This window comes from Podarcis erhardii (genome assembly GCF_964252035.2).
Source record: "Podarcis erhardii genome assembly, chromosome: 8".
Lineage (NCBI taxonomy): Eukaryota > Metazoa > Chordata > Lepidosauria > Squamata > Lacertidae > Podarcis > Podarcis erhardii.
Window position 1 is genome coordinate 48,360,343 of NC_138499.1, and position 20,359 is coordinate 48,380,701.

Genomic DNA, 20,359 nt, shown 5'->3' on the forward strand with positions numbered 1-20,359 from the left:
GTAACACCAGGTGCAAGCAAATTATGTTCCAAGCATGTACAGCTGGAAGTTAAGGACACTCAACGTATTCACTAAAATAGCATAATTTGCAAAAACATAAAAACACAAAACCAGAAAAACCCAACTGAACAAAAACTTCACCCGCTCTGCCAAAAAGAGGGACACACACCAGAGAATGAACAAATAGCCTCCAGAAGGTGGAGGCCCTAATGATTTCAGTCTCAGGTATGTTTACGATCTTAGGGCAAGATAAATAGACCTGCAACAGCTATAGCTTCCTCCAGCCATAGAGGTTATCTTGTTGACTGGCTACATATAATATAACAATTTTACTCCCTCTCAAAGAAATACCCAGCTCTATGCAGCAGTTATCATGTGGTTCTGAGAACGAGGTTAACATCTGCAGAAATCAGATGAACGGGTTAATCAAAATTAAGTCTATAGCATAAAACAGATATCTGTCTGTTACGACTTTAACTAGGGATACTTCCAGCTTTAATAATAATGCTACATTTTCCTGCATAAACAATAACTTGAGAGGATTTCCTCTCTGCATTATTAAAAAAAACAACCCACCACCTTATTATGTCTTTTTTATTGCAGGGATCTGAAACAGCTTCAAAATTATACTTGTGTACTATGTTGCAATTTCAAGGTAGGAGAGTAGGGACACATTTATCATTTCTGGGATTTAGAATGACGGTTTTTGTTGTTGTTGTAGGTTTCCTCTGGGTTTTCTTTTATGGCATAACAAAAACAAATGAAAATGTTTGCTCTGAAAACTGCTTAATAATGCATGTACCCAATAGCCCACAGCATCTCATTGGGGCAATTAGTGTTATGGACTGTTGCATAAAGTCATATTTAAGAGGTCTGAAAATTTCTGGTATGCACTGTATCAGGTAAATAAATATGTAACATGGGAACTCTGAATTGGGAATTGCTGACATGATGAAACAGTGATAACTTCAAATGTCTTATTCATGCACAGGAAAGCATTGCAGAAGTGTTGAGCACATTAAATCTACTTCTTAAAAAATTCACAATATTTTTATTTCAATTACAATGTGGCCCTAAGTACTACTATAATTAAGGATACTAAGCCAAACCTCTTTTCCCAAACCCTGGTCCCCCAAAGGCCAGGCCCTTCCATCTGCACAAAACTGAATTTTGGTTGTCCACTGCTAAGTCTACAGAGCTGACTGCTTTGGGAAACTGATCTTGTTGCCATCCTATATTATTCTGTATCATTTCATACCTCACTGAATTGGCCCCAGGATTCCTGAACTGGGTGTTTCTGGAGTGATTTTATGACATGTTAAGCCATGGCAGGTGCTTCATTAGGAGAAAAAAATGAAAAGAAACCTTTCCTGTCTGTGGCTACAATTACAAAGGAACCCAAAGAAAAGAAAAGAAAAGAAAAGAAAAGAAAAGAAAAGAAAAGAAAAGAAAAGAAAAGAAAAGAAAAGAAAAGAAAAGAAAGCCATTCAAAGAAATACACTAAGAATAGTCACGGAATATGGAATGCTATTATGTGAAACCACTGATACACTTTTGTCTTGAACAGAGTGTTCTGTTTTGGAACACAGGAAACATAAAGGTCAACAAAATCAATTAAGAGTCTGCCCTGAAAGATGAAATTGAAAAAGTACTAGCTTGCAAGAATTATCTCCAGAGGAAGGACATGTTCTGAAACTGGAGTCCTATCAGAGCAGAAACTTAGAGACACTTTATGTTGTGTATGTGCATGATTACTCAAAAGGGGATGGTTCATTGAGGAATGTGTGACTTAACCAGCAAAAAGTAATGTCTTTGCTGCTATGTGGAGAGGTATGATTCTGTCCGTGGTGCTGAAACACCTGCAAGTTATTGCTTGATGATAAATATGCAGAACATGTGGGGAATCTCAACCAAATATGGCCCTCTGAACCTTTCCCCTACTGATGGCTTCTCCCAAGGCCACATTCCTCACTCGTCCTGCTCTTAACTCTTGAGAGCTTTTGCCTGGCTTCAAGGTGCCATGGTACTGTGATAATGCCTTTTGCTGCCTAGATGAGGGGTAGAGAATCTCCAGTCTATGGGTCAGATCTGATCTGCCAGGCCTTCTGATTTGGCCTGCTATGCTATTTAGGCAAGCCACACCCACCCTGTCTACTCCCGACATCAAATATGATGCCACGGAAAGATGGCTTGGTCAAAAGGAGCTTTGCAGGCACTGCTGATTGGAAGGGCCTGCAGAGCCTTGTTGTGCAGCATTTCCCAAGCACGTGACAGCCAGCTGTTTATCTAGCACTTGAGAACTGCTCTGCAAAGTTCTTTGCCAGCCCTCTTCTCAGCTGGCTGATTGTTGTGCATTTTGGAACTTTGACAGCTGTTATTATGCCTTCAGAAGATTGGCAGGTTGTGCCGTGTGAACTGTCATTGCCTCCCACTGGAGATGTCAGAACAGAGCCTAGGCCTTCTCTGGCAACTATCCACATTTCCCCAAAGAGCCCCAACTCACACTTTGACTCCACCAGATTCAATAAAGCTAGTTGTGTTCAAATTCATGGACTTTACAATACGTTTGCTGCACTCAGTATCCGTGGCTAGGGAAAGAGAGGGCATAAAATAGTTTATTACAGCTTTCATGCAAAGTAAGGGTAAAATTTTAAGATATGTTCAGAGGAAGCTGAAAAACTGTATGTCAAAAGAGTCTGCATGGTTCAGTTCCTCCTGTCTTTTCATGTAAGTCCAAGACGTGATCTGCTCCATGGGTTCATTATATAGTTGTTTCAAACTAGATTTGAAAACGCATTCCTCCTTACTAATGAGTAGGTGACCTTGGAAAGGTTGTTCTATTTTAGATTCAATGGCAACACATTGTATTCATGATGGATAGTCACTGAAAATCTCTCACTTCAGGAAATTTGAAACTTTGTCTTGCTTATCTCCAAAAGCCAATGTATGTCAGTTGGGGGAGGCTACCACATATAATCTCTCTCAGTTTTGTGTTATTTTAGCTAGACCTGTATAGAACTATTCCTGCATTCATTTATTTTAACTCTCAGTGGAAACAGATAACCATTTTGTTACAGGCTCGAGCCCAAGTTCCTTTTACGCTTCATTGTAAACCAGATGCACTTCTCTGATGCTGTTGGTGCTCACTCTTTAACACTGAAGCAGTAATGATGGCAAGACCACTAGGACTATAGTTTTGCCTGCTATATTTCTAGAAAGCACTTCCTTGGAGCAATTTTGCAGAGCCTAATGTTGCCAACATTTTCCTGCACAGCTTCTGTGTCACAACTCATTTAAAGTCTGCATGGAAATGCAGTGATGGGGAAAACTGCATCTGTTGATTCTCCGCTCCTCACCTGTTCATGAAGAAATTAAAGCGCCTAAAAACCAAAAAGGTGGCAGTCTTAATGGGGTCCTTAACTGAAGGTAGAATCAGTGGAGATAGCACCGGGCAAGCATGAGTCAGTATGACTGAGCCTGTATGCATGTGATGAAACTTCATCATTTGAGAAAAGGCAACTAAATTTGCAACTGCTGCTCATTCTTTCAGGTGCAGACATTATGTGCCTTTGCCACTTCTGGCCTGAAGTACTGCAGCAAGCCACATGGGGATGCACTTGAAGCTCGTTCAGCAATCACATCTGGTTCAGATTGCAGCTGCCACCCTGCTAAGTGGTGCTAGGAAGCTGAAGGTATTAAGCTAATTTTTCAACAACTGCATTGACTTCCTATTCCCTCTGAGCTGAGTTCAACATGATGAGTTTAGTCTATAAAGCTCTAAGCAATTTCAGTTTGAGCATTTTCTGTCCACAGGAGCCTAGAGCAAAACCTATGATTTTCCATTTCCAATTATATTTCTACAGTAACAGGCCAATAATCCTCTTCTTTCCAATTGCTTTGATGTGGGAAGAGCAACAAATGTTTTAGGGTGATGACCACCTTTTACACACACCCATATGGCATCACACACATTTTCTTTTGAACAGCAACAATGGAGACTTTATAGGTGCTTTGTTGCTTAAAGATATAAGCAGTGTTTTACTATGGTTTTTTTTTAATATATATTGCAAAAGGTCTTTCAATGAAAATCTGTTGCTACAAGGCATCACTGAATCCAACAAACCTTGATAATGTCAGAAATCTCTTGCAAAGCTCATCAGCCACAACCTCTCTCCTAAACCTGGGCACGATTGATCAGGAATGTCAAATCCTTTGGCTGTAAATGGTCCCTATATGTTTAAGGGCTCTGAGGCAGTGATACTGCAACTACAATCTCTCCCGCCTAATTCTTCCACCAGTCCCTTTGAACAGCCTCCTGCTGAACCTGCTACAATTCCCATCATCCCTAGCTAACAGGACCAGTGGTCAGGGATGATGGGAATTGTAGTCTCAAACATCTGGAGGGCCGGAGTTTGCCAATGCCTGGTCTAACATATCCTTCCTACTAAAAGAGACCACAATATTTAAACCTCTCCAAGTTGAAGGCCAAAAGCCTGGATGGAAAAATGTATCGTGATGATAATGCATACCACGTACCTTACAATGAATCTATGAAGTGTCATTATTGAATGATGAAATCACGCAAACCTTTTTAAATTCTGCATTTGTATTTGAGTTTCAAATAGCAAGGTCATTGACAGACTGCACACTAATTTATCCCTCATATAAAAAGTTAGAAGTTACACAAGTATGAGTACTTCATGCATTCCTACAGATGAGTAGAAAGACAAACAAACCCTTTCTTTTGTTCTGAACTATCCCTGTTTTCTGTTCACCACAACAGGCTCAATTTTTGTCTGAAACAATCTGATTTGAAGGATTTCTACATACCAAACACAGGCTTGCAATGCTGAGAATAGATTGGGGGTGGGATAACTGATATTGCTGTCACATACCCTGTACAGCTTTCACATGCATTTGTTGGGCTAGTGAGTGTGAAAATTTCTATATATTGCACATTTCCCAACTACACAATAATCTGAAATTCAGTCTGAAAGGCATTTAATGCACAGCAGTACACAGAGAGCTACAATTCCTATATTGTACATACAATGTGGGCATTCAGAAAACATACACTGAGTTTGTGTGCCAACAGCATGAAGACGCAATCTGGAACTCATCTTACATGTGTTATGAAACATGTGTTATGAAAGTGATAGGAAATTGCCAAGAATAAATGTGCATTTATGAAATGTTATTAGTGAGAAATACTGTACTCACTTTTTTTAAAAAAAGGTAAATAATAAAGTTTTCAAATTTCTGGAGCACACATACCATCACCCTCTCCACATGTACAACTTTATCTCTCTGCAGTTCTCCTCATTAATCCATCTTTTCCCCAGACTGGCTCATCTCTCAACATACCCGTGGAAGCAAACCAGAGGCTATTACACTGTTCTCAGTGTTTCTGCTCTGGGAATGCCTATGAGGGTTCCAAGCAAAAGAGTGTAAGGCTGAGAGCAGTCTCTGGGGACAATGCTGGGAATCAGTGTTCAATGGTACCTCGGTTCAGCCCACTTCTGTCTTATTTGTTTTGTAAGTTACTCACCAGTGCTGCTTTGGATGGTCCTCACAGTGGTGGTTGTGCGTGGGGGGGATGAGGACCTCAGTGATAAACATTCATCATCTTGGGAACAGCCCTTTTCGATGGCTCTCACGTAGCTGTGGCTCCTCATGCGGAAGCAGCCTGGCATTGGCAGATCCAGGGCCTCTACTGCTTGAGACTCTAGCTCACTGAATACAGACTCGCAGACTGATTCAAACTGACCATTTACTTCCATCTCACTCACCTGCAGGCAAAGAGAAGGCAGTTTAATTATATCCAACAGAGCCGTCTAGCTTGCATTACCGTCTAATACCAAAGGGGAAAAGACAGAACAAAACTTTACATCCCCATGATAAAGCATCACAAAACAGGTAAGAAGATATATTTTACCAGACTCATTTCCTCTTGGATCACTCCAACTTTCAAAACATACATACATATCAATGAAACACTTGCATGATCCAGCACCAAAGAGTATCAGCTTAACTATTTTGCATTTTTTTATTCTCTAGTGTCTAGAATATGGTGGAAACTGTCTATATCAAGCACAAAAGATCTATCCTGGCAAAGTAGCAAAGAACCAGCTGAAAGCTTAATTATGCAAAGCCACAGTTAAGTCCCCCAAGCTTTTAAAGTCATATTCCAGCACTGGTGTCAGCTTTAATTAAATTAAAAGGATAATTTCTAATCTGAAATTTGTAGAGAATAAAATCTCAAAGCATCATCATTTGAGAGAGGAAGAGAGAAAAGGTTTTTTAAAAGTTTCTTTTTTAAAAAACAACAACCAGAGTATCATACTTGGTTTCTAAGCTGCCTAAATAGCCTGAATTTTATTAAAGCATTTGACACAACAGCATGTAAAGTTGCTCAGTCAGCTGTTTATTATGGTGAAACAACCAATAAGACAAAATGCAAAGTATAAAACGTGAAATCACAGCTTCAGTAAAACAAACTGGGTTGTACTGAGCAAAGTCATCCTGCTAGTGGAAGGTCTTCTGCCTGTGCAATGGGACTTCCTCTTCCTGTCCCTGCCTCCAGTCTGCTTTGGAGGGTTGTGGGGAAACCCAAAACTGATTTTGGGGGTGGGTGCAGGTGGAACGAAGAAAGAAGAGGGAGAGGTCCTGTTATATAGGCAGAAGTTCTCGAGTTAGTGGGGTGTTTGTTGGATAAAACATGATTCTACATAAAAAACAACAAGCTAAGAACTAAAAATCATTCAATATGACTCAGTGGGGATTTGAACATGGATTTACCACATTCAAGCATGTTAGCCACAATGGCTAATGACTCTGCCCTGATGAACACATTATCTTGGCCTTGTTTCATTTCTCTTCCTTTCACTGTCTTTTGCAGCGTGCAAATCTTTTACTCAGATACACTCTAATTGCCTGCCCATTAGCATTTTCCTTTGCCATAAGTTGCATGTGATGGGTTCTTCCTGGGAAGGAACTGGGATTCTTTTGCCTCTGGGCCCAAATTTCAAAGCAAGCAAGCAAACAAATAATAAAGGGCCAAACAAGATGTAATGGAAAATGCATATCTGCTGCTGAAAATGACTGGCACACATCCGTTTCTATATTTCCCATCCGTAACATCTAGAAATGTTGCTTCACCACAAGCACCATGTCTCACAGCAACATCACTGGCAGCCCACATTGTGATGCAGGAGTGAGGGACACAAAATGCTATGATGTTACAATGGATATAACTTCTATCTGTTACCTGGGGTAGAAGGAGAATGCAATGCAATGTAATGTAATGTGGTTGCTTTTGATGATACATTTCCCATAACATCTATCTTGGCCCTAAATGCTTAATGTCAATGAATGAATTTCTGACTGCTCTGCTAAGACCCACTAGTGATCCTCTAAAAACCCTCAAGCAAGCTAAAAGCTGCCAACCATTGCCACTAGTGACACAAACAGCTACTAAATGACTGAGTTTTGAGCCAAGATGGGGGGGGGGTGCTGACAGATGGTTTCTATTCAAAGACAAAACAGAATTCAACCATTTAATAAGCCGTTGTGTCACATTGTGTTCAAAAAGCAAGGCTGGCAACCACATTGTGGGCCCAAAGGTTTACAGGTGGGTTGTAGCTTAGCAGGGAAAAATTATCCTGCACTATCACAGAAGAATCCATTTGCGAATATGTATGTGTGCACGTACACTTCGGTTCCTTAAATAAAAATGCCTCTCTCTTCAGTTTTTTTTTGTGCCAGCTGGCTTTCAAGCTTCCGCCTTCCACACTAGCAGTGGGTGTATTGGTAAAGTAGGAATGAATTCATTTAGTACTGCCAACTTTAAGTACTCAGAAACCATGTGTCAGCCTACCCAGAGAGAGAGAAAGGGTCTTGATGATAAGGTTTGAAATATACATTTGAATCATTTATCCTCTGACTTTTAAAATGCAGGAATCTGCTTTTCCAAGCCTCCAGTCATAGGTGAAAATAAGCTTGTTCTGTTTAACAGGGAAGCGAATGAATCATATTGCAGCCATAAGAAAAATACACAGATAATATTACAGTATTCACACACGGAATCACAAGTAACTGTACACAACCACAGATAATTAACAGGCTATTTATTTTCAAGCTATAAATGTATTGCAACTAAATATCTTTAAAACTTTACTTAAGTCTTTTATTTTTATCATTTATTTACATTTTGAGTGGGGGGGGAAAGAAATTAACAAAAACAAAATAATTAAAATCTAGACATAAAAGAAGCACAACAAGGGTGAACAATGATGAATATGGCACATTGTTATGAAAACTTCAGATAGTGAAAGTAAGCCACACAAAATAATTGAGAGGGGGAAATCACAAGGCTTCAACATCTATGATTCTATGAAATCACAAGGCTTCAACATCTATACTCTTGTAGTTTTGGGCTTGTGCTGCTGGTGTACCAAGATCCCAGGTATATTCCATCTTGGCTGTGAGTCCTGAAAGACCTGCTCTCTACCTTGCAGGCCTTTTCCCACCTGGCGTGGGAAGGCAGAGCCCTGACTGACTCCAGCTACAAAAACGGAGGCTGCTGAACACACTTTTGGGCTGGGGTGTTGTTTGGCTGGTTGGCTTTTCTTGGGTGGGCATTTTGCTGTTGGTGTTTCGTATCTTTAAAGTTTGTGATTTATGTGGAAATTGTTCAGTTTGGTTGTGTTTTGTTTTTCATGTTACATTCTTTATGACCTCTTTTGTTGTGTTATACTTATATATAAATATTCCATGTTGTAAGCTGCCTTGAGCATGGTTTGAACTGTGGAAAGGCAGCATAGATTTAAAATATGTATGTATGTATTCAATGAAAGGAGCTCAGATAAGAGGGAAGGCATCTAGGTTGGCTCTGTCCATAGTAACTTCAACTGGGTGCATCATTTTCTCAAAGAGAAAAGCCCATACTTCAGGAGGAAGATATTTCAAATTACCCAGGGATGGGGTGCTGAGTTGTGTATGTGTGTGATCACAGGGAAAGAATCTGCCTGAGGCTATCTATTCAACAACTCACTCCATGGCTAAAATGGTTCATTTTTATTTGTAAAGTTGGCCATACTTACTCACGCAGCCAGTGTTGCATTAACCTTGGTTTTTGTTGTTTTTAGAAACAATAACTGTGGGAATATTTGTGACATCACTGCCCATTCAGCTAATGTGAGAGACTGGACAGATCCATGTGTGGAAATTTTTCACTTTATATTATACTGATCAAACATGCATGCAAATCATGCACCAGTCTTGAAATGGGCTACAAATGGAATAAAGAAGCAAGTTATCTAAAAGATGAACAAATGGAGGGGGAACCAAATATACCTATTTCCCTGGAGCGCCACTATCTGTGGCTTGTCCTGCACTAACTACAAAACTTTTCTTCAAAGTGGTTTACTTTTCTTAATACATTCCTACCTTGGATCCCAAACGCCTTGGTACTCGGACGTTTTGGCTCCCAAACACCGCAAACCCGGAAATGAGTGTTCTGGTTGACGAATGTTCTTTAGAACCCAAACGTCCGATGGGGATTCTGTGGCTTCTGATTGGCTGCAGGAGTTTCCTGCAGCCAATCAGAAGCCACGCTTTGGTTTCCAAACATTTTGGAAGTCAAACAGACTTCTGGAACAGATTCAGTTCGACTTCCAAGGTACGACTGTAGATGTAAATGGCAACTGTGAACATTTCAAAGAAAGTAAAGGGGGAAATAGTGAAGGAGCACAATTATGAACTACATTGTGGTGGTGGTTAAACCTGTTTGCTGCCCCTGGTCAACCCACCCATTGAAATCCAGCCTGTTTCTATCAGCATACCCCCATCATGAGGATGGAAAACTGAGGATTTGGTTTTAAACAAGTGTTTTTAAAAAATCTAGCCATGCAATTAATCACATATTTGCTTTCACTTGAGAACTACTCATGCTGGCAACTGATGCCAACCTTGTTTTCTCAGTTTTGCACACATGTCACTCACCTGACTAATAGTGCTCATGGCCCTCATGTAGCTCTCATTCCGGGAACGAAATTTGGGAGAAGTCAGCAGAGCTGCAGGGTCCAGGCTATCCAAACTTCTATTGATTGAAACTTCGCTCACTGCCCTCAAGTAACTGTGGCTTCGGATCTGAAGCTTTGGAGAATGTTCACTAGATATCCTTGAAGGAAAAAGAGCAGGAAGAAGTCATCCCATCATATCTACGTTTCTAACTGCTGATCAGCACTGACAATACTTTGCAACATGAGTGAACGTAGGTTCCAAGCAAAATAATGTACAGTCCCCCAACACACACACACACACACACACACACACACACACACACTGCACACGAAAAAACCCCAAGTATCCTCATGTCATTTATAAATTCAGTACAGTACAGAAGAGGAAGTGGGCTGTTCCAGTTCATTTGCTCAAGTCATCTTCCTTCTAATTCTAAGGACAAGCCTGTCACAACAGCATCATCTGCATTACACTTATTGACAGCACAGTCTAAAGCAAGGCTTCTTGTTGTAATAACCGCCCAAGTGGTTAGTTCCATCATGGCATCTTGACAAGCAGTGCAATAGCATCAGTTTAACACAATGAGACTGCAATAGGTGCCTCTTTTTTTTAAGTGAGGGAAGTATAAAAATAAATTGACTTTTAAAAAAGCATTATTTTTTAGTTTTTGAGAAGCGAACTGTATTCAGTGCTTAAAGTGTGATCCATCTTCCTGTGATTTTGATCACTGGTCTGAGGAAATAAAGAGGAGCGCAGTTGCAGAAACAAGTCATGAACCCTTAAAGAATATCATAGAGGTAACTTCCATGGAATTCTGAACTGATGAAATGGAAGGCAGTAGAACTGAGCAGCTAATGAAAACTGTGGCATATTAAGTCAATTCCTGAAGGACATGGGGCAGAAATAGACATTTGGTAGCATATATATATGGAATAGCCAATACTGTGTTTTAGAAACATTATTAATATAAAATATTAATGTTTCTAAAGGCTACACCACAAATACTTGTCTTGCCGAATATCTTTTTATTATTTATTGGCACTGATGTCTTTCTACGCTTGAAAATAAAAAGTATCCTTTTGCTAAGTTCATGTCAAAAGGCTTGTGGCCTGCTTATCTACCCCCTCACAACAGCAGTCATCAGCACATACCTGCAAAACTTTTGTAGCTATACTTGCATATGAATTGTAGCTTATATAACATATGCAATGATTTGTACAGGTAGCAGATGAGGTCTTTGCTACTTAGTGATTCATTCTGTTCTTAAATTATGGGATACATCCAAAACAGAAGAATCAATAAGTACTGGAGATCATCATCATCATCATTTGATTTGTATGCCACCTTTCTACAGTTAAAACAATGCTCAAGGCGGCTTACAATATGAAAAGATTTACATAATTGCAAACATAGCAAAGTAGTCATAAAAATAAATAAAACACAGTAGTACCTCAGGTTAAGTACTTAATTCATTCCGGAGGTCCGTTCTTAACCTGAAACTGTTCCTAGCCTGAAGCACCACTGTAGCTAATGGGGCCTCCCGCTGCCACCGTGCCACCGGAGCACGATTTCTGTTCTTATCCTGAAGCATCTGTAACCCGAGGTACCACTGTACATAACCAAACTGAACAATGGTACCAGTTATTACAGGTGAAACAACACCCATGACCAAGTAACTTTGTCTGGTAAAAGGTCTCATTAAATGAATGTGATAAGAAACCAATGTGTTTCTTGGATAGGTTCTTCTGACAAGTATACAAGAGACTGAAGTGGAGATAATCAATATGCTTCTATCTGCAGGGAAATGTAGAGTACAGATAATTGTGAGAACCAAGTTTTACATGAAAGGGTGAGGTTCTGTATGAGGATGTACTTCTTCGGGAAAACATCAAAGCTGATCGGCACATGCTAATCCAGAGGTAATCCACAGATAGTCCCTAGAGATAGTTACTACAAAACAATGATCCAGGACCACTGATTGGGTGGGGGTGGAAGGTGCAAACTGAAACCTGGCAGGTGCCTTTGAGTGGGGCTCACTCTATTATTTAAACAGAGAACGCCTGCCCTTGAGCCAAGGTAAAGTGAGGTGGTTGTCCTGGGAGGCAGGATCCACAAAGCGGGTGGGCACATCCAACCTCCAAGGAATGCATTGCCCGCAGGCAGTGCCACACATTCCTTGGAGTCCAGAAATGCCTTCTCAACTGCATCCCCACTGTCAGTGCAGGCACACCAGCACTACAATGGCCGGCCTGTGCTGTGGTGGGTTATGGGGAGAGATGGGGAAATGGCACAGGTGGAAGGCACTACTGCAAGGGATGAGGAGAAGGCTACAGGGAGGGAGAGGGAGGGAGGGAGGGAGGGAGGGAGGGGAAAGCAGCTCAGCCTCAATGGATCCCAACCCCATCCGGCTCTAGCCTCCTCCCTCAGTTTGCATTGGAAACGGAGCACAGGAAAGAAACGCTGAAATATTAGAAACATTTTTGTTTTTCTTAAAAACCTTTTCTCTGCCTCTTGATTAAAACTTGGTAGGGCTGCAAAATGGCAGGCTAAAACTACTGCCCCGTAACTCATTCATCAGTTTTATCAATCTTCCCTATGTTGCAATGGCTTTGTTTTGTTTAGAACGTATTTGGGTGTCATCATGACGGTAGATGGTAGATCCCTCTGAGGCTATATTTATATTTATAATCTTTCAATTTGGCTGGTCTATTCTCTTAACCGACCTGGAACAATCTACCAGAGAAAAGGCCACCGCCCATGGGACAGAGGGTCATGGATGAATGATAATCCAGCTTCTACCTAGGGTTTTAATTGGTCATAAGATTTTATGGTAACTATATTTGTAATGTATTTTTGTCGGTGTTTGTTCCTTGATGCTATGGCCTGTCGGCTATGCAAATAAAGTCTATTCTATTCTATGACGGTAGATGGTAGGCTTGGTAGAGCTGCTGCATGGAGGCAGGATAAAGTTGCCACATCCAGCCTGTGGCTATTCGTCACCTGTTGGTCATACCCCATTCACTATTAACAATGGAATTATGGCTGGAAATGACCCAAATATATTCTAAACAAAAAAGGATTGCCACTGGGACAGAGGAAGGATTTAAATCTAAGCAAATTAAATTGCTGATTTAGTTTTTGTTTTAAATCAAGTTTTCCATTTGCAATTCATATATTTCCTGAACAAATATGCATACTAATTGTGCATTTTAAAATGTGCATACTAATCAGTGGCCATGACAAGTAAAAACATGTTTGTTTGCAATGCATTTCAAAAACCGTTGATCATTCTGCCCACTTGTCATTTCCGCTACAGAATTATATCTGGTTGGGGAGAAGAGGGGGAATTAATTTATTTCTGTTTGTCTCTCTCTCTTTTCCTGTGCACACATGCAAGGATCCAAAGAATTAAGATAGGCACTGTATTATGGAGGTGGTCTGAACACATTTTATCTCTTCTGAAAGGAAATCAGAACGCAGAAAATGTATATTCAAACTACTCCCAACTCACTTTAAAATGACTGTCTGTCTGCCTTCACCCCAAGAAAATTGTCAAGTAATCATTTGAAGAGCCCAAAACTTTCCAGAAGTGCAGAACTTTCCAGAGCAACAAAAGACACAATAGCTGGAATAAGCCTCAAGTTTACTAGTCATGCTGGCTTCATACAACAGAGTGATCAAATGAACTCCATTAAGGATTGAGGGAGAAAGTGGGGTGATGTTAAGTGATCAGACCCTCAGCCAATCAATTCAGCAACTATGAGAAGAGGATGCCTATACACAAGAGCTTAACTATGCAAAGGGACTTCTATGGAGGAAGTCTACATGTGTATGTCAATATGCACACAGGACTCCTTTGCACAGGTGAGGATAATGGTGGCCACCAGTTGCATCAGCAGTGGGGCCAGCCCATGTGATGCTCTTACATTCTTTTAACATGTGACTGCATTCATCTGAACCCCCTAACTTTTAGGAGAACCAGTGTTAAAAAGTTGGGCTTGAGAAGATGATTCACACCCAAGCTCATGACTTGAAATCCAGTTAAGGAGAACACTCTCCTCTAGGAAGAAGTCTGTGCAGTATTATGAATATGTATTCCACCGAATCTAATCACTGAACATACTATTCATTGAAGTCCTGCAAGAAAAGAGAGGCTAATGACTGATCTGACATCCAGTGAAGGAAGAAATATAGGGAAGAACCCTGTACAAAGCGTTTATGGAACCACCCTTGACATTCAACTAGTATTTTAGGTTTTTTGTTCTTACCAATTACTACAGCCACAAATATTTGACTAATTTCTTCAGTAGCTGCTCAATAGTCAAATGTTTAGCCCAAAGCTGAGCCTACAGGGGCATCTAATGTGGATTGTCAAGAGGCAACAGCCACAGATATGTGCCTGAATAATTTCCTGCTGTGGGTGTCTTTTGTGGGAGCCAGTTGCAAACATGCTGTCTAAAAGTATCCAGAGAGAAAACTGTTCTTGAAGCAGGAACATCACACTTTTGTTTAACCTTTAAAATCTGTTCTGTCTATCCTCCCTGCAATTGCAAGGGACCATCTGCTCATGTCTTAACTGCTCATCCTTTAAACACTAAGCATGCAGGTCAAACTATGGCAAATGCAGAATATGCCTCACAAGCACTTTAAAGGTATGCGGAAGAGGAGCATACTGTCCTGAATGTAAATAACGTAAACAAACATCTCAAAAGGAATGGCAAGAGTTACAAGGGAGCATTTACATTAAGGGCAAAACTACATGCAACTAAAGGCTGCTTTTTCTCTCCAGAGATGATATATGATATGATATAAAATATAGGGACTTGTATCTTTTATCTCTCAGACAAAAATAGTTTTGGAGAGCTGTCTCCAATATGAAAGAACTCTCTGTCTCTCTCTCTCTTTGATTATCTGGCAGTTAGTACTGCAAACCTTCAGCAATAATATTTTGCTCTGATGCAAATAGTTCTAAAAATCAAGGTATAGATTTACAAAATTAAAAAAAGTTTTGTATCATGTTTTGTATTATGCTATAATTTTGTCAGTAACAAATGAAGGGAAAGGATTAATGGCTGCCAATGGCCCTCCTGCAATTTGTACTTGAGGTTAAAGAACCTCCATTGAACTTCTGAAAGCAATCTATAAACTCCTCTATATGAAAACATAAGAGATCTTTATCAACCCTCTTGGACCTTGACACAGACTTGTACTACACAGGTAACAACTTGCAACTTATATGCATTTAACTTGTGCACATTCAGCTTTATGCACTTGGCAATTTAAAAAAGGAAAGGGGGGCAGGGTTCTGGGGGAAATGACTTTGGCAATTCCACATTGAAGCTAATGTGTTGTGACCATATGCAATTTTGGCTTCATACACAATCCCTGGAACATAACCCCTGTGGAAGCTGAGAGTCGCACGTATTGCTATTTCACAAGAGAAATAAAAGCCCTACATGGAATCACCTTCCTTATGGTTACATGGGAGATTTCAAGGAGAGATAGGAACAGAAGGGAAACAATTTCCCCCCCCATTTGTACCCCTTTGTTCAAATCAGTCTTCCCACTTCTCTTGTTTTATGCTACATTCAAAAATACGCTCAATCTAGGTGTATTGCTTCTGCTCTTTTTAAGATGTGGCAGATGCTGGACAAGCAAACTCTACCTTCTTGTGCTCTTACACTATAATTAACTTTGGTGGATCGTTTTATGGAACAAGAAGCTATTAAAGTTGCTTGCAATGAAAAGAACAAAATCCCCCAATACAGTGGTACCTCGGTTACAGACGCTTCAGGTTACAGACTCCGCTAACCCAGAAATAGTACCTTGGGTTAAGAACTTTGCTTCAGGATGAGAACAGAAATCGTGCTCTGGCGGTGCGGCGGCAGCAGGAGGTCCCATTAGCTAAAGTGGTGCTTCAGGTTAAGAACAGTTTCAGGTTAAGAACAGACCTCCAGAACGAATTAAGTACTTAACCCGAGGTACCACTGTATTATTCTCTCTGTGATTTGGTCAGTGGGGGGTGGGGAGTGAAACAAGGATCTCCAATATCCCAATCCCTTTGGAGTTAACTTTTCTTTAACAATCCGTACTTTTACAGTTTTCAAGTTGTCTTCCCCAGACTGATGCCTTTCAGACCTGTCAGCTGGGACTGATGGGAGATGTAGTCCAAAACATCTGAAGGCTGGGAAAGGCTGCACTATAGGAAATTATATGATGGCCATAAAGAAGCTCCTGTATAAAGTGTTATTTCAGCATTTAATCAAGCATTTAATGTATTTATTTCAAGTAACATTTTGTAAAGTACTGTATATCTGATACCACTAAAAAAAAGGATATTATTCCATCTTCTTGGCAACATGAGGAAGATAAAAACCCAAGTTTTTATTGCTTGGAGCACTACAAAAACCTGCAAATATACTTGACCAGAGATCACAGAGCAGGCCAGTTTCTAAAATAATTGTCTATATAATGCCTTAGAGAGTCTGTACTGAATGATACCCATGCACTCTTCAAACAAAAACTTTTCATGCTAAAAAAATCGCTACTTATTCATCTATTATTTTGGTGTGCCTTAATAATTCAGCTGCATTATTTATGGTATTATTTATTTAAATATTTTACGTCAATGACAAATGCCATTTTGAAACTTCTCCCGAAAAACATTATATTTGTTGAAGTAAAAAAGAAACAGCCCGGAACCAAAAATTATCTCAGCATACAAGGGGGAAATGTCACTTCAGTTTTAATTTTGGGAGGAATGAAAGCAAGATGCATGAGGACCTGGGAGTTATTTTACACTTGTAATTCTTCAATTTTGACAAACAAAAGATCGCAGGAAGATTATGAATTATTACTGAAAGGGGAGTTTGGCAGGCAAGTGCCTATTTAACACAGACTTCATTATCACTATTTTTGGTGTGAAAATAATAATAATAATAATAATAATAATAATAATAATAACAATAATAATAATGTCCTTGAACTTAATTCCAGGATTGTTTGCAGGGTAGTATTCCTGACAGGGTAAAGGTGAGCATGCATTAAGACATTATTCAAAACTGTATCAAAGCAAAATATTATTGCTGAAGATTTGCAGTGCTACCCACCAGATATGCAGAGAGAGACAGACAGACAGAGAGTTCTTTCATATTAGAGACAGCTCTCAAAACATGTAAAGCACAGAGAGCTTCCCTGTCACCCTGCTGAGTAAAAAACAAACATGGCTGCCAATCTGGTTTCATTAAAATAAAAAAGAGATTTCGGGGATTGTTCTGGACAAGGCTGCAAGCGCTCACAGATGACAAAGTCAATTAAAATTAGCTGGACTCTGTGGACTCCCATAGGCATAGCTTTGGGATCACAAGCAATAGCCTTACCAGGTATTATGGTATGTCAGGATAATAGCCCTGACAACCGAAGATGATTTACAGTTTCATTTCTTTTCAAAGCCAGTTTTAAAATCCTTTAAACAACCAATAATATTTTTGTTTTTTGTGATATTTATTTGGCAATATCAAGGAATTTTCTAGTTTGTATATGGAATGGGTGTTTACACTACTGTATAACACCCACTTCATATACAAACTAGAAAATTCTTGAATATTTTTTAAAACTCTTTTTAAAAAGCAAATACTGTAACAAATACCACATACCACTCTGCAAAGAATACAAATGTATTACAGTGCTTGAAAATTAATACTGTGCCTGCTGCTATGGTTGCGAATCAGAAAAATAATGGTTGCTAATCAGAAAAATATATTTATGGTCAGATAATGTTTTCAGCGCAGCCACCAATGCTTCAGCCATGTAAAAACGTTAGAAATCAAAATTTCAAGCATCCTGTTTTCTTGGATCTCAGCTGACTTCTTGATCTCATTCTATAACATTCTATATCTGCATATTGTTACAGATCTGTGGGTGCTAAATGCTTGGGTTTAATGTATGTTAGGATTTAATTAGAACTGGTATGTTAGGACTTGTAATAGCTCATGTGGATTTGAGATGTGAGTTAGCTACTGTTAATATGTGAATAACCTAGGCACACTTCCTGGGTTGTGTGTTGGACATTATAATCCCATAGAATCAACAAGTGTAGCAGCTAATTAACTCAGGTAATTTCCTCGTGAGGTGACCCCCTGGAGATAAGCCGTTTAGGCAACACAAAGGGATGAAAAGGGCAAATCTCATTTGCAAATGTATTGGTTTCCTCCCTCTCTCAAGGGCTAAGTGTGAATAGGTGCGACAAGCTAATCCACTCTAGTAATGAGCTCTAGCACATCAAAGGAGGGATATTCCCCTGGGTTAAAAGAGAGGCCAGAATTTAGGCTAGCGCAGAAGCTATGGGGTTAGGGCTGGGGTAATATAACCAGCAAGCACAGAGGGAACCATTATGGTGGGTTGTGCCCTGCAGTGCAAGAGAGGTTGCAGAGAAAGAATGGTGCTGGGCTTATTGTTGCCGCCATGATTTCCTCCACTGAAAGCTCTAGGTTGTATATATGTGTAAATAAACCATATATCAGAAAGACACTAGCCTCTGCATAATTTTTCAAAGGAAACACTAACCCTCGATAGCATGCCTGCAACCTCTATAATTTCATCCAGCTGCTAGGCAGATATTGAGGTGGCCTGTAACACTATGTTCATTTTTGCTTGGGCAAATACAGCAGCATTTCCATGGACATATATACTTCACAGTGTATTTCTCACAAGCAGAACACTGAAGAAGAAGAAAACTCTTGCATTTTCAGAATTTCAATAATGCATAAATGAGCAGGGGTCTTGCATGTCATGCGGCTTATGCCTCACTGCCTCAAGAAGCCCTGCCCACAGCCACAGCCTGCTTAAAGATCTCCCTGCCCAACCCTTTTAGCCAATTGCTAGAGAGATGGTGGCAGTAGAAACAGAGGATTCCTATTCACTTGGCCCTGCAGCCTCTGCTACCCTCTACCCACCCACCCCCCAAGCCAACTAGTAAGCATAGGGATTTGGGCAGCCATGCTTTCCCTTCCTGATGGATTCATGAACATTTTTAGTCAGGCTGCTAAATTGGAAATTTCTCTCCAACTTACACTAGGCCCTGCAAATCCTAAAGAAGCCCTCCTTATACCGTTGGCTCACCTAAGATTTTTTTAATGGGTTCTGCTGCACTTTAACCTAATGCCAACACCAAACATAGCATCCATTTCTTGAGCACCTTGCCAAAATGGGGGTCATCTGCCACTGGGTCCATAATCATGGGTCCAGTGAGGTCTTCCTTAAGGAGAATTCTTTGGGGGAAGGCATGTACATTAAATGTACTGCATAATATGTATGCAGCCCATGTCTTTTCAGATGGTCTGTTGGCAACTAATCTGTTGCCTTTTGCATAATTATCAAGAATTCTTTTGACTGACTACTAGGTGAAAATAAGTAAAGTTCTGGTCTTTGTTCATTGTGTCGAAGAAGGCATTAGTAACCATGATTGCCCCCTAAAGTGTGCTGATTTTGTGGGATGGCTTTTAATGGGTAGGACAGGATATATTAACTGCAGTTTATCCCTCCAAGCACCCATGTGTGTGGGTTGAACAGAGTTTCAAAATTCCATCCTTGGAAGCAAAATTAAAAACATAGGAATTAGGTTGTAAAACCTTGCTTTGAGCAAGTCCAGCTACGAATTAAGCTGGCTTCTGCCTTCTTACCCCACTTTACAAAGAATCAGACAACAGCCTGGGAAGTAAGTGTAAAAATATGACTTACTTACTTATAATCTTGCATTGCTCCACAGCCATGACAGCAGCAAAAACCATGCAGGTAAAATACTTATATTTATAGTGTAACAAACTTCAGGTATGTGCCTAAAGCTGGAGCAAGTCTATATCCAGTGCTGGTCAAAGGAAGAGAGAGAGGAACAGGAAGTACTATACAGTGGTACCTCTGGTTGCGAATGGGATGCGTTCCTGAGGCCTGTTCACAGCTTGAAAAGCCCACAACCTGAAGTGCCATATCTGCACAGGTGCATGATGCGATTTGGCATTTGTGCACATGCATGAAGCACGATTTAGCACTACTGTGCATGCACGAGTGGTGAAACCCAGAAGTAACCCTTTCCGGTACTTCCAGGTTGCTGCGGGATGCAACCTGAAAAAACGTAACATGAAGCAAACGTAACATGAGGTATGACTGTACGCTCCTTCCTCTCCAGAAGAGGAGGGGAAATTACATCACATGGAGCCCTCAACTGGATTTCTATGGTCTGAATACCTGCCTATCAGAAATACTGCTCTGTGGACTTAGACCCTTCTCATGCTAACTAGCAAGTATATAAATTTGTTAGGTTTGGCTGCTAATCTCCCAC

The 20,359-nt window shown here is 40.2% G+C and overlaps 1 protein-coding gene across 11 annotated transcripts in view; it reads right to left on the bottom strand.

Annotated features, from left to right (window-relative positions):
* Positions 1–20,359, bottom strand: part of DLGAP1 (DLG associated protein 1) — a 289,837-nt gene that overhangs the window by 57,537 nt on the left and 211,941 nt on the right. For all 11 annotated transcript variants that reach the window (XM_081873842.1, XM_081873841.1, XM_081873850.1 and 8 more), the window contains 2 exons: positions 10,003–10,180; positions 5,549–5,789 (listed from right to left, as the gene is read on the bottom strand). In XM_081873842.1, the coding sequence (XP_081729968.1) occupies positions 5,549–5,789; positions 10,003–10,180 (419 nt within the window). The remainder of the gene's footprint in view (positions 1–5,548; positions 5,790–10,002; positions 10,181–20,359) is intronic.